Source organism: Macaca nemestrina, chromosome 14, assembly GCF_043159975.1.
Source record: "Macaca nemestrina isolate mMacNem1 chromosome 14, mMacNem.hap1, whole genome shotgun sequence".
Taxonomy (NCBI): domain Eukaryota; kingdom Metazoa; phylum Chordata; class Mammalia; order Primates; family Cercopithecidae; genus Macaca; species Macaca nemestrina.
Genome location: NC_092138.1, coordinates 110,338,308 through 110,351,239, shown reverse-complemented (window position 1 = coordinate 110,351,239; position 12,932 = coordinate 110,338,308). Strand labels below are relative to the sequence as shown.

Genomic DNA, 12,932 nt, shown 5'->3' with positions numbered 1-12,932 from the left:
CAGACAAGTAAACAGATAATGCAATGCAGTGTGGTATGTGCTAGAACAGAGGTGTGCCAGGCGGCACAGAGGGAGGGGGTTTGCTGAGGGGTAGGAGGACTTCCGGTCTCAATCTCTTCCATCCTTTACTCAAAGACTCCTTTGGGGGCGTGACTTCCAGTTTTGGGAGTCCCCCAGGGCTGTGGAGATAGAACAGCTGTTCTCATAGAAGCTGGGGTGGGTGTGGGGGCTGGGGGTCCACCCTATTCTCCACCAGCTCCTCACCAGCAACACCATGGTAACAGTAGTTGCCATGGAAACCACGGGAGGGGCTGGAAAGGATGGGACTCCCCACAGAGAGTCCCCCACGCAGAGACATGGACTTTCCCTGGAGTTCTTCCCCGAGAGGCCTCTCCTTGAGCACATGGGCCCACTCAGTCCTGGTGAGCCTGAGGGGTGGAGGTCTCCAAGGTGCCCCATAGGGGGTGCGAGGAGCCCAGGACCCAGCTGGCGAGAATGCTACGTGGTCAGGGTCTGGGCCAGCTGCCCACTGCCTCCCAAGGGCTGCTTAAAGGACAAGTAGCTTCTGGGAAGCAGAAACTAGAGGCAGGGCCATGTCTGGGGGTCAACCCCTCCCAGGGACAAGATCTCCTGGTGCCCAGATGGGGAGGTGGCCCATCTCTGTCATGGCCCAGGTTCTCAAAGTGAGGCCCTCATGCAGCCTGCCTCAGAATGCCTTGGGTAGTTTGTCCAGATGCATGCTCCTTAGGCATGCTGGGTTAGAATCTCAAGAGGGCTTCACCGGGAGGCAGTGTCTGGATTTTAAACAGATCCTCCGGTGGTTTCCACACGCCCTGTCAACTTTAAGGACCACCTGCCCTGTGCTGAGGAGCCAGGGCCAGGCTGGCTCCTACATCAGATCCTACATTGGCCTTTCCCTGGCCTGGTGCCTGGTGCCAGGACCCGGGAGGTCTGCTTCCCAGTCTCACGCCTAGATGCACAGTGGGGAGGACCAGCAGGTCCCCAGGTCCGGACAATGAGCTCCTCACTCACTTCCGGGTTCCTGACTGGCACAGGCCCTGCACGTAGTAGGTGCCCAGGCAACACGGGAAGGAATGTGCATGACTCAGCAGCTCCCTAGCTCTTCCCTTTCACCTGGACACACTGTCCCACTTTTGCGCTCTAAGGGCCCCCTGGGGTGGTCCTCCTTCCCCCTAGTGGGGATCCAGACCAGATCCAGCCTCCAGCTCCTGGTTAGGCTGAGGGAGGACAGAACAGGTGCCCAGAGAAAAGTGTCAGGCCCACCAGCCTCGGAGGCTGTGTGCTGTGCCCGGCGTGGGAGGGGCGGCTGCTGGCATGCCAGTTCTCCCCACTCATTTGGAGCAGATGGTGGGTTCCCAGGGAGGCTGTGCCTGGCCATCTGCAGAGGCACCTTCAAACGTGAAGCATAGGGGGACAAAATAAACACCTCTCAGGACCCCCAAATGCCACACTCCCTATCTGAACTGGTGCTGTCACCCTGAGAGGGGTCTGGAGAAACTGAACCCAAGGGCTGACGTGACCCCTACCCCTACCCCTACTCTAGGACCCGAGACTTGGGGCCAGAGCTCCGGGATCCTGATTCCCAGGCCCTGCTGAATGCAAATGATGCCAGGAAGTAACACGCTTAACTGGGCATGCACCCACTGCCAGTCATTCCTCTATGCCTCCTCCTTCTTGGGCTCTGATATCAGATGAATCCTGCATTGAATGTCCAAGCTGTCATATAGGAGCTGTGTGGCTGTGGACAAATGACCATACCTCTCTGAGCCTCAGTTTCCACATCAGTAAAATGGGTTGCTGTGAGGCTTATACAAGCTGATGATTGAACCAATGGCGGCTACTATGCTTATAAATAATGATAGTTTGCTGGGCATGCTGAGAGCACAGGCTAGACTCCCACAGCCTCGTCACCAGAAGAGGCAGCAGGGAGAGAGCTGGAGGTGGAAGGCGAGGGGGGTGGGCAGGGGCACCCTCTGAAGCAGGGAGCTGGGGTGCCGGCAAGGGAGTGGGTGGGCCAAGAAATACAGCTGGGAGGAGGTGAGACTGCCCCCAGGCAACAAGTCCCTCTCTGTTCCAGCTGCCCCAGGGGACCCTAGGCAGCCCCACGTCACAGCTCATGAATTTCAAGCTGAGGTTTGAACACTGCAGGGCAGTTCTGGCCTTGGCTTTCCTTGATGTTCTGATGGCCCCGCGAGCAGGGACTAGGCTAGACCTGTTTGTCACAATATCCCAGCACCCAGCACTGAATCTGGCACGTAGCAGACTCTCAGGACACCTGCATTGACCAAAAGAGTGAATGCAAGATGAGCTCTACCATCGGCTTCATTGTGTAGGGGTAGAAACTGAGGCACAAAAGGGAAGAGTCTTGCCCAAGATCATGGTGCAAGTTGGTGACAAGGCAGGACTGGTACCCAGGGTTCCTGACTCCGGGTAGGTGCTCTCTCCACAGCAATCTTTCTCCCTATTAAGCCGAGCCTATTACCTTCCCTTACTCCTTATCCTCCCATCCTTCCTACTTTCTTTCCCACCCTCCCTCCCTTCCATCCATCCAAGTGTGGATGACTTTATATTTTCAAAATAGAAATCGATCGCTTTTGCCTCTAATTTTAAAAATCATATGTTCTCCATTTTAAAAGATTCAGAAAATGACCAGGCGCGGTGGTTCATTCCTGTAATCCCAACACTTTAGGAGGCTGAGGCAGGCAGATCACTTGAGGTCAGGAGTTTGAGACCAGCCTGGCCAACATGGTGAAACCCCATCTCAACTAAAAATACAAAAATTAGCAGGGTGTGATGGCACGTGCCTGTAGTCCCAGCTACTTGGGAGACTGAGGCAGGAGAATCGCTTGAACCCGGGAAGCGGGGGTTGCAGTGAGCCGAGATCCTGCCACTGTACTCCAGCCTGGGCGACAGAGTAAGACTCTGTCTCAAAAAAAAAAAAAAAAAAAAAAAAAAAAAAAAAAAAAATTTAGAAAATACGTGAAATATTTAAAAAATAAAAACCAATCATCCTCCTAACACCTGATGAGAGCCACTGTAAACATTTTATCATTAATAATCATCATCATGGCTAAACACTGATGAATTGCTGACTGTCAGCCAGGGACTCTGCCAGGGACTTGAAAATCTACATCAGCACAAGATTTCTTTTTAGAGTGACGGAAATATCCTAAAATTAGATAGTGATGATGCTTGCACAACTCTGTAAATATACTAAAAATCATTGAATTGTGCCTTTAAAATGGGTGAATTGTATGGCATGTAAATTATGCCTCAATAAAGCTGTTTAAGAAATCTGCATCCTTTGGATTGATTCTTGCATGGCTGTGTGAAATCAGAGTGATAAGTTTCTCCATGTTACAGGGAAGAAACTGAGACTCAGAAAGGTGAAATCACATGCCTCTCAGGCACCCACATGCACACTGGGTTTACAGCCCCCTTGATAGCTTCTCTATTCACCTAACATATCATAGATATTTCCAAAGTTATTCAGCATGCAGCCACATCTGGATCCTCTTTCCCCTTCCTTCCTTCCTTCCCTCCTTCCCTCCTTCCATCCTTCCTTCCGGCCGGGTCTTGCCCAGTTGCCCAGGATGGAGTGCAGTGGTACGATCATAGCTCACTGCAGCCTCAAATACCTGAGCTCAGGCGGTCTTCCCACCTAAATCTCCGAAGTAGCTGGGACTACATGTGTGCACCACCATGCCCGGCTATGGATCCTTATTTCTTATCACCAGCATCCTGATGAGAAGGAACCCCAGCTCGGCCACTAAATTATTTCCCTGTTCTGAACCTCAGTTTGCCCATCAGTGAAATAGGACACAGGCCAGCAGCTCCCTCCTGGGTCTGTTAAGGGAATGCCCTGACATCTGGCAGTAGAAGGACCTAACGGGGGTGCCCATTGGTGGGTCCCAGTTCCTGAGCACGTGCCACCTGCTGGGTGCTTTATGTGCTATAGCATTGCATTCCTTCTAAATGGGGACCCAGGTTGGAGGTGAGGGTGCATTCACCTGCTGAGATTTTTCTCCTCACCCTGGCTAGTGGCCTCCTTTTCCTGAGCTAAGAGAGGCACATGAGACAGAGTGATTAAAGAATAACACAGTCATGACTAGATACATTGTTAATATTAACCATGGTTGGAGCTGCCCTCTGCCAGGAGCTCTGAGCCCAAGGCAACAGGCTTCTTTCATCCTCTACAGCTTCCCAACTGGGAGAAAACAAAGCCCTACCCCACACAGGGAGGGCCAGGTCATGGCGGGAGAGGGTGATCAGGGAAGGCATCCCAGAGGAGGTGTTGGGTGATGTGAGACTTGCAGGAAAGACCCAGTGAAAGAGGAAGACAAGGGCAGGGTGAAGAGCTTTCCAGGGGCTAGGCGCGGTGGTTGGAACCTGGAACCTGTAATCCCAATACTTTGGGAGGCTGAGGTGGGAGGATTGCTTGAGGCCAGGAGTTCAAGCCCCAGCTTGAGGCCAGGAGTTTGAGACCTGGCTTGAGGCCAGAAGTTTGAGACCAGCCTGGGTAACGTAGCAAGACCCTGTCTCTACAGAAAAAAGAAAAAAGAAAAAAAAAAAGAAAGAAAAAAGACGCTTCGGCCGGGCGCGGTGGCTCAAGCCTGTAATCCCAGCACTTTGGGAGGCAGAGACGGGCAGATCACGAGGTCAGGAGATCGAGACCATCCTGGCTAACACGGTGAAACCCCGTCTCTACTAAAAAATACAAAAAACTAGCCGGGCGAGGTGGCGGGCGCCTGTAGTCCCAGCTACTCGGGAGGCTGAGGCAGGAGAATGGCGTAAACCCGGGAGGAGGAGCTTGCAGTGAGCTGAGATCCAACCACTGCACTCCAGCCTGGGGCACAGAGCAAGATTCCGTCTCAAAAAAAAAAAAAAAAGAAAAGAAAAAAGACGCTTCCAGGTGAGAGAACAGCATATGCAACAGCACCCCAGGAGAGTGAGAGAGTGGGCACAGCCCTGCTTTCCCCACGAACTGTAATATATTCAGGTAGACCAGGAGGGAGCGGCTGAAAGGAAGCAGGACTGGGTAATCAAACCTCAGGGGCCCAACTCAGGTGTGGGGTTCGGTTTTGAGGGCTGGGAGTCCAAAGAGGGCTTCAAGTTAGGAAGATAGATTTGGGAGGCTGGAGAGAGTTCCATGCTATTGGGCGGGGAATGGGTTAGGGGGGCAATGGAGGAAGTTACTCTGCTGCTAAGACAAAGGGGCTGGAGTTTGAGGTAGATAGGAGTGAGCTGGGCAGAATCCACAGGGCATGGGGGCCGAGTCGGATGGGGAGGATGGCGGAGCCCGCAGGCAGTCGATCTTAGGGCCTCTGGCCAGGGCAATGGGAAGATGCCATTTAGGAGAATATTTTGAACACCTTCCAAGCTCAATATTACCTTTTTTTTTTCTGTTGCTTATAGTAATTCTAAGTTGCCAGGCCTGACTTCTCCAAACGATTCTTGTTTCTTATCCAGATTTCATTCCAGGGAATGGGTGAGAGTGCCAGAGAGTCACCCAGGAAGAGGAGGAGAGGAGGAAGACTCTCCAGTGTGTAGGTGTGTGCACACATGGGTGGGACTGGGGTGGGGAATAGGGAGACAGAAACATGGAAAGGTATGGACTGGAGGCAGGAGACCCATGCCTGTTCCTGGCCTGCCTCTGATTCAATTGCTGTGTGACATTAGGCAGATTCCTTACCCTCTCTGTGTCATTTTTGCCATCTAAAAACCTGGCGGCTCACACCTGTAATCCCAGCACTTTGGAAGGCCAAGGCGGGCAAATCACCTGAGGTCAGGAGTTCAAGACCAGCCTGGCCAATATGGTGAAACCCCATCTCTACTAAAAACACAAAATTAGCTGGGCATGATGGCGGATGCCCATTAGTCCCAGCTATTTGGGAGGCTGAGGCAGGAGAATCGCTTGAACTCAGGAGGCGGAGGTTACAGTGAGCTGAGATTGTGCCACCGCACTCCAACCTGGGTGACGGAGCAATACCCTGTTTCTAATAATAATAATAATAATGCTAAATAAACACAAATAAAATAAAAACCTGGTTGGAAGGCCGAAGTGGGAGGATCACTTGAGTCCAGGAGTTTGAGGCCACCCTGGGCAATATAGTGAGACCCCATCTCTACAAAAAATAAAATAAAATACTTAGCCGGATGTGGTGGCGCATGCCTGTCATCCCAGCTTCTTGGAAGGCTGAGGTGGGAGGATGGCTTGAGCTCAGGAGGCGGAGGTTGCAGTGAGCCAAGATCACCCGGCTGTACTCCAGCCTGGGTGACAGAGTGAGATCCTTTCTCAAACAAAACAAAACAAAATAGACAAAACAAAATAAAACAAAAACTTTGAATGATAGAAGACATCAGTCCTGTCCTTAGGGGTCCCTTTCTGGACCTCCCCTGGCCTCACCCTCCCCGTGGGGCAAAGAGTTCCCCAGGGGCCAGGGGAGGTGCCCAGCTGGAGCCTGTGCTCCCCTCGTAGGCTACGCTCAGGTGCCCCAGGATTCCCTCTCAAGCAGTTCCAAGCCCACCGCCCAGGCCCATGTGGGGACCAGCTCAGGCCCAAGGTGGGTCCTTTCTGGAGCTGGGATATGAGGGCTGGGGTGTTCACAAGTGACCCCTGGAGGGATAAAGAGGGAAATGATGGGGCAGCCCGCGGAGAGGGGACACCTGTGTCCCCACGCCTCCACATCCACCACGGAACTCCAAGGAGTCTGAAATTCTGAATTCAAACCCAGCTGGCCAGGTTGTGATGAAGGTGCATTTGTTATGGTGGGAGGGCAGAATGCATTGCATTTAGCAATTCCTCAGCTTGATTTATAACTGGAATACATAGACATATGGCACGTGGGCGTCCGTTTCTCCATGCCTGACAGTACTGTGTCCATGACCCGCTTCCTCCACTCCTGCCCTGCCCACTCTCTCCGCTCTCCTACCTGCACCCCCTTCCCTGAGTCCGACCCTCTGACCCAGCCAGGGCCTGGGAAACTCGATTCTCCTGGCGCCGGGATCAGATACTGTCTGCCAGGGTCACCTTTCACTCCAGCTCCTCTGGGCCACGGTGGGGCGTGGGTTTGGAGAGGATGTCCTCTGGCTGCGGATGGGTGCATTTCCATGCATCCAGCCTCGGGGGTGTGCTCCACATGTGGCCCACAGGCAGTGTGTGCTTAGCATGTGGCAGGTGCATGCTCTGAGCATGCAGAGGCCGGAGCAGAGTGTGGCAGCTCCCCAGGTGGGTTGGGGACTGTCAAAGGGTCCCTAACAGGCCCCTCAAGCCCCGCCTCCCCAACCCTCGTAGTCTCACCTCTGGCCTCCGCTCCTCACTCAGCCACACCGCCCTTCATCCTTCATCTGGGTTCTTTTCCCCCTAGGCCTTTGCTCAGGACGGTCCCTGCACCTGCACCAGTCCACGCCTTGGCTTGACCACGTCCTAGTCTTGCTCAGGTCCAGTCTTAAATGCTACCTCCTCAGGAGGCCTTCTGATGGCTCAGAAAGCTCCCTTCCCCTCAATGTCAGGTTCCTTGCAACACAGGAGCAGACTCCTTCAAAACACACAACAAACGTGCTCTTTGTGGATTTCATGTTTGTCTGCCCCGATCAGCTACAAGCCTCCCAAGCAGGATGGGTCCGGCTGATTCACAGCTGTATCCTCAGGGACTGGCACACGGCAAGTGCCAAGGAAATGTCAGTTCCCTCTGCCCCCTCCAGGTCATCCACACTCTGCCTAGGATGTCTCATTTATCCCCTAATAGTCTTTGGCCTCCATCTCCAAATCTAAGAAATGGGACCGCTATGATGCATCCCAGTGTGTTCAGAGGAAGAGACAGAGCTTAATCATGGGGAGTGGGCTGTCTCCCCGGGAAAGGCTACGTTTGACAAAGAAAGGGGCTCTCAGAGGCCAGAGACCAGCACCACGTCCATGCTGGGATAGAATGCAGAGGAAGGAGCTGAGTGCCATGGCTCTCGCCTGTAATTCCAGCACTTTGGGAGGCTGAGGTGTGTGGATCGCTGGAGGTCAGGAGTTGAGACCAGCCTGGACAACATGATGAAACTTCATCTCTATTAAAATACAAAAATTAGCTGGGTGTGGTGGTGCACGCCTGTAATCCCAGCTACTCAGGAGGCTAGGACAGGAGAATCACTTGAACTTGGGAGGTGGAGGTTGCAGTGAGCTGAGATCGCACCATTGCATTCCAAGTCTGGGTGACAGAGCGAGACTCTGTCTCAAAAAAAAAAAAGAAAAAAAAAAAGAATGTGGAGGAAGGGACAAGGGCATTGGGGCAGACAGGAAGCCTGGGGGTAGGGGGGAGGGTAGGCAGAGCCATGGGGAAACCTAAAACCCTTCCCCCTGGGCTGCTCCTTGGGCTCTGGGCAGAGGGTCGCTCATCAGGACCCCTACCCTACCCTGGATGGAGAAGATCCCCAACCCGTGCCCCCATCCTGGTGCACCTCCCAGCCCGCACCATACCAGGGGGCTTGCCTGCCTATGCTCAGGCAGGGATAGAAGCAGCGCGTCCTCCATGCGAGGCCCTGCCCCGAGTGCTTCCTGGGGATTGTCTCAACACTCACCATAATCTCACAAGGGCTGTGCTATTATTATCCCCATTTTACAGATGAGGAAATAGCAACTGGGCAGGGTTTGGGGAACATGGCCAGGGATTCTCTGCTTGTAAGTGGCAGAGTTGAGCTTCAAACTCAGCAGGTCTGACTTCACAGCATGCTCTCGGCTCCTCTGCCACATTCCCACCGGACTTGGCCTGTCCAGGGACAACCCACTCTTAGCCCTACAGGAGCATTGGGGTGGGGGGTGTAGCGGGGCGGGGGTGATAAAGAGGAGCTGGAGGGACAGCAAGGAGGCCCCTTTGGCCTAGGGCACCAGGCATCTGTTCATGAAAGGCTGGCGGGTGCTGGGTCCACAAACACTCCCCCGTCTACACTTACCCCCAGGATGAGCTCATCTACTCTCGGGTTTAAATCCCATCTCTACACCAACGACTTCCAAATTTTTATTTCCAGCCCGCCTTCCCCCTGAGCTCCCGACTTGCATCACCAAACTGCCAGTTGACATCTTCCCCTCAGAAGTCTAACAGGCATCTCAGGCTCAATATGTTCAGAACCAAACCCTGGTCTTCCCCCGTCCCCCCAGTCTGCTCCTCCTTACTCTTCCCGACTCTGTTAATGGCACCAACACCCACCCAGGAGCTCAGGTCAAAATCCCAGATGTCATCATTGATTCCTCCTTCCTCACCCTCCACATTCATCCTCCAGCAGGACTTCCTCCAAAATATATCCTGAAACCTACCCACCGTTCTCCTTCTCGTTGCAGCTAAAGCCCTCGTTCGGGACCTCCACTGCCCTCTGCCCACTGCAGCAGCCTCCGCACCAGTCTCCTGCCTTTTCCCTCACCCCCTCCCCAAGTCACACCCTTGCTAGAATCAGCTCAAGTCAATCCACTACTAAAAAGCTTCCCACAAGAGAGAAAATAAACCCAAACTCCTCACTCCTCGTGGCCTAAGGGCTTTGTAGATCTAGCCCCTGCCTGTCTCTCAGGTCCTGTCTCCCCCTTGCTAGCCAAACACCAGCTACAGGGGGTCCTTTCTGTTCCTCAAAGGCACCAAATTCTTTGCTACCCCAGGGCCTTTGCACCTTTCCCTCGGCCCGGAACTCTCCCACCCCGGCAAGTTACACAGCTTCTCATCCCTCGGTTCTCATCTCAGATGCCACCTCCTCCCGGAGACTTCTGACCTCCCTTGGGAGAGCAGCCCCGCTCCCCTCCCTGACGTTGACCACATTTTCCAGTTGTCTTCTAAGTTTCTCCCTCTGCAATGCAGAGCCTTGGTCTTTTCCACCATAGTGCCAAGACATCGTGCACCCTCCACAAATGTTTACTAAATGACTGAATGAATTAGCCTCAGTTTTCCCTTCTGTAAAAGGGAAGGGGGTGAAGAAACAGTATAGACCTAGACAAGTTCTAGCAGCATCCCGGGCAGCTGCAACGCTACCTCCATTGCAGAGCTGACAGCAAGATCCTTCTGAGCGCCCAGAAGCCCAGGTGGACCTGGGGCAGCCCTGATGCATTTTCCTTTGAAGCATTTTCCGTGGGGGATTGGCTCCTGGGAAGCCCCAGGAGACAGAATGGCTGTTACTATGCTCACCAGGCTGGGGACTGAGCCCTGTTGGAGAGGTCAGGAGCCCTTGAAGGAGCTGTCAGGCTGAGATGGTGGAACCCACTGAGCCTCAGTTTCCCTGGCCTTCTCACTAGCTTTCAGGGGATCATGAATGCTTTCCTGCCTACTCCTTCACATCAACCTAAGCCCCCTCCCCTGCCCTGAGCCTGCATCTGGACACCCTGCACATCCTCCTGTGGGGACCTGGCCAAGGGCATTGGGGTGCAGAGGGCAGCCAGAGGGCCCAGGCCTCCTGGGGTACAGTCCACACCCTGCTCCGCCACTCAGCCAGCAATACTTGCTGAAATCTGCCGTGGTCAGGGCTGGCCCCTGCATCATGGGCTCCAGGAGGGCAGGGGCTGGACATGCAGGTCCCCAAGCCTAATTGGCTATCAACGCCCTGTCCCGCATATTTACAAAAGAACCTTTCCACCCATGAACTCAGTGGAGCCCACAGTCACCTTCTCAGGAAGGCAGGGCAGTGGCTGTCAGCGTTCCCATTCCACAGATGGGGAAATGGAGGCCCACCCACCCGCTCGTCCCTGTGTCTGGTGCAGGACCCGGCTCTCAGAGGATGTGCAGCGTCGAGATTAGGAACTGGGCTTTGGAGTCTAACAGCTGCTGCCCTTCCTGAATGTGTGACCTTGGGCAAGGCATTTAACCTCCAGGGTCTCAGTTTCCTCATCTGTAGGATGGGCATCATGGTGCCTGCCTCTTGGGAGCTCCTGTGAGCCTATGACTGACTCAGCATAGGGGGTACATAGGATGGACTCAGTAGACGGGGGCTGAAATCACCAGTTGGTTCCCTCCCTACCCCAAGCCTGGAGCACGCAGCCTGGCGTGGGGCAGGAATTCAGCCAACATTCAAAGGAGGAGAGGTAGGAATATGGTTTCTCCACTCTAAACTGTTGGCTGTCCCTGACTGCCGGCCCTTGGGGAAGGGGCTCATTGTGTGTCTCTTGCCTGGGTCTCTGCAGCTCTGGGGGTCATGTGATCAGAAGGGGGGTTCTGCAGGAGCCATCGGAGAGACAGATGCCTCCCCCTCTGCTGACCAGATGGGCACGGCCGCCTCCATGGTGGCATTCCAACATCCCACACATACGTGGCTCCAGTCAGGCCCTCTCCCTCTCACCTCTAGGGCTGGCATGGGTTTCCCAGGACATTTGAGGGGCAGGAACAACCATCCAGTCCCACTGTCCATGTTAGAGATGGGGACACTAAGGCTCAGAGAGGGCAAGTGACTTGCCTGAGGTTTTGCAGCAGAACCTGGCTTGGACAGAATTGCTGTCCCTCTGCGGAGAAGGACCCCTGCCTCCCTCTCCCATGTGCCAGTCACTTTTTTGGCCCTGAAGGTCATTGGAAGAAAGCAAGGGTTTCTGAAGAAGATGGGGGGGAGATGAAAGAGGGGGTCAGTGTAAACTCTCTCACTTCGTCTCCCAGTCTGCCCAGCCCCCCATCTCACCTCCAGTACCTGGAGAGCTCCTATCTTTCCTCTCTGTCCTCAGCACCAGAAAAACTGTTTCTTCCTCCCCCTGGGGGTTTGGGGAGAGCCTGGGGGTCACGACCCTCCCTGCCCCCGTAAACCCAGGACCCTTTGTCTTTGTGGTTGCTCCCCTCTCCGCCACCTAGGCCTCCCAGCGCCTTGTGGGATCAGAGGCGGGAGGGGGATTAGGTTCTGCAAATGGCTCCCCCCTCCCGCCATCCCTGTCTTAGTCATCTCTGCCCTCTGCCGCCTCTCCCTCCATCACGATCTCTCTGGCCAGGCCAAGGGGACGGCGACACTGAGAGGCGCCCCCCACCCAGGGGCCGTGGCGAAGCAAGGGGCCGGCTGCTCAGAGAAGGATAAGAAGTGGTTTCTCCTCCCCTCTTCCCTTCCTCATCCTGCAGCCCGCGCCTCCCCCTCTCCGCCGCGCTGCGCACGGATGGCGGCGGGAGCCGCAGAGGTGTGTGTGTGCCGGGGGGAGGCCGTACCGGGTCCTCGATGCCCACGGGACTACGTCCTCTTTTAGGGACTGGGGTGGGGGTCTGACCCCTGCCACGGCCCAGGAATTCCCATGGGGGTAGGAGGATGTCCCCCATAGAGTCCGGTGGGGGGGCCGCTGCCCCCGGGTGCTGCCCGCTCCAAGGGACTCCCGGAGCCCAACGGAGGCGCTGAGTAATGCGGGCTCTCTCCATGCCCATGTTGGGGGCGGGGGGCAGCCCTTTGGCCAGGGCTTCTGTCAGAGGGTTGTCTGCCCTAAAGGATGGGACGGAGGAGGGGGCGTGATTCGGCAGCCGGAGGCTTGACGACGTTTGCAGACTAGCGGGCGGCGCTGCTGCCCGGAGGGGCTCTCGAGGTGGGGAGGGCCGCCTAGCTCCGGCTGGGGGTGGGGGGCGCGCCGGCCGCGGGTGCAGCGTCGGGGGCTGCGAGGTCGCCGCGCCGTCGGTGCCCCGGGCAGGGACTCCGGGGATCCTGGGGGTCAGGGGTCGGCGCCTGGGGGCGCGCCGCGCCTACCTGCCTACGAAATTCTCGAGCACCGAGCTCTTGCCGGCGCTCTGGCCGCCCACCACGGCGATCTGCGGCAGGTCGAGGTCCGCGTTCTGGCCGATGGCAGAGAAGGCGTCTTGCAGCCGGTTGACCAGCGGGATGAGATCTTCCATGCCGCGGTTGCCCATGGCTGCGGCGGGCCCCGCAGGCTGCGATCCGGCTGCCGCTCGCGCTCCCGGCTCCGACTCCGGCTCCGCCGCTGCAGCCTCGCGCCCCGACTG

The 12,932-nt window shown here is 55.6% G+C and overlaps 1 protein-coding gene across 6 annotated transcripts in view; it reads right to left on the bottom strand.

Annotated features, from left to right (window-relative positions):
- The window catches only part of LOC105463975 (dynamin 1), a 52,550-nt gene extending 39,618 nt beyond the window's left edge, over nucleotides 1-12,932 (bottom strand). For 5 of the 6 annotated variants that reach the window (XM_071078391.1, XM_011711511.3, XM_071078393.1 and 2 more), the window contains exon 1: nucleotides 12,679-12,932. In XM_071078391.1, coding sequence (XP_070934492.1) covers nucleotides 12,679-12,839 — 161 coding nt within the window. In that variant the 5' untranslated portion in view covers nucleotides 12,840-12,932. The remainder of the gene's footprint in view (nucleotides 1-12,678) is intronic. The other variant, XM_011711510.3, reaches the window with a different exon arrangement.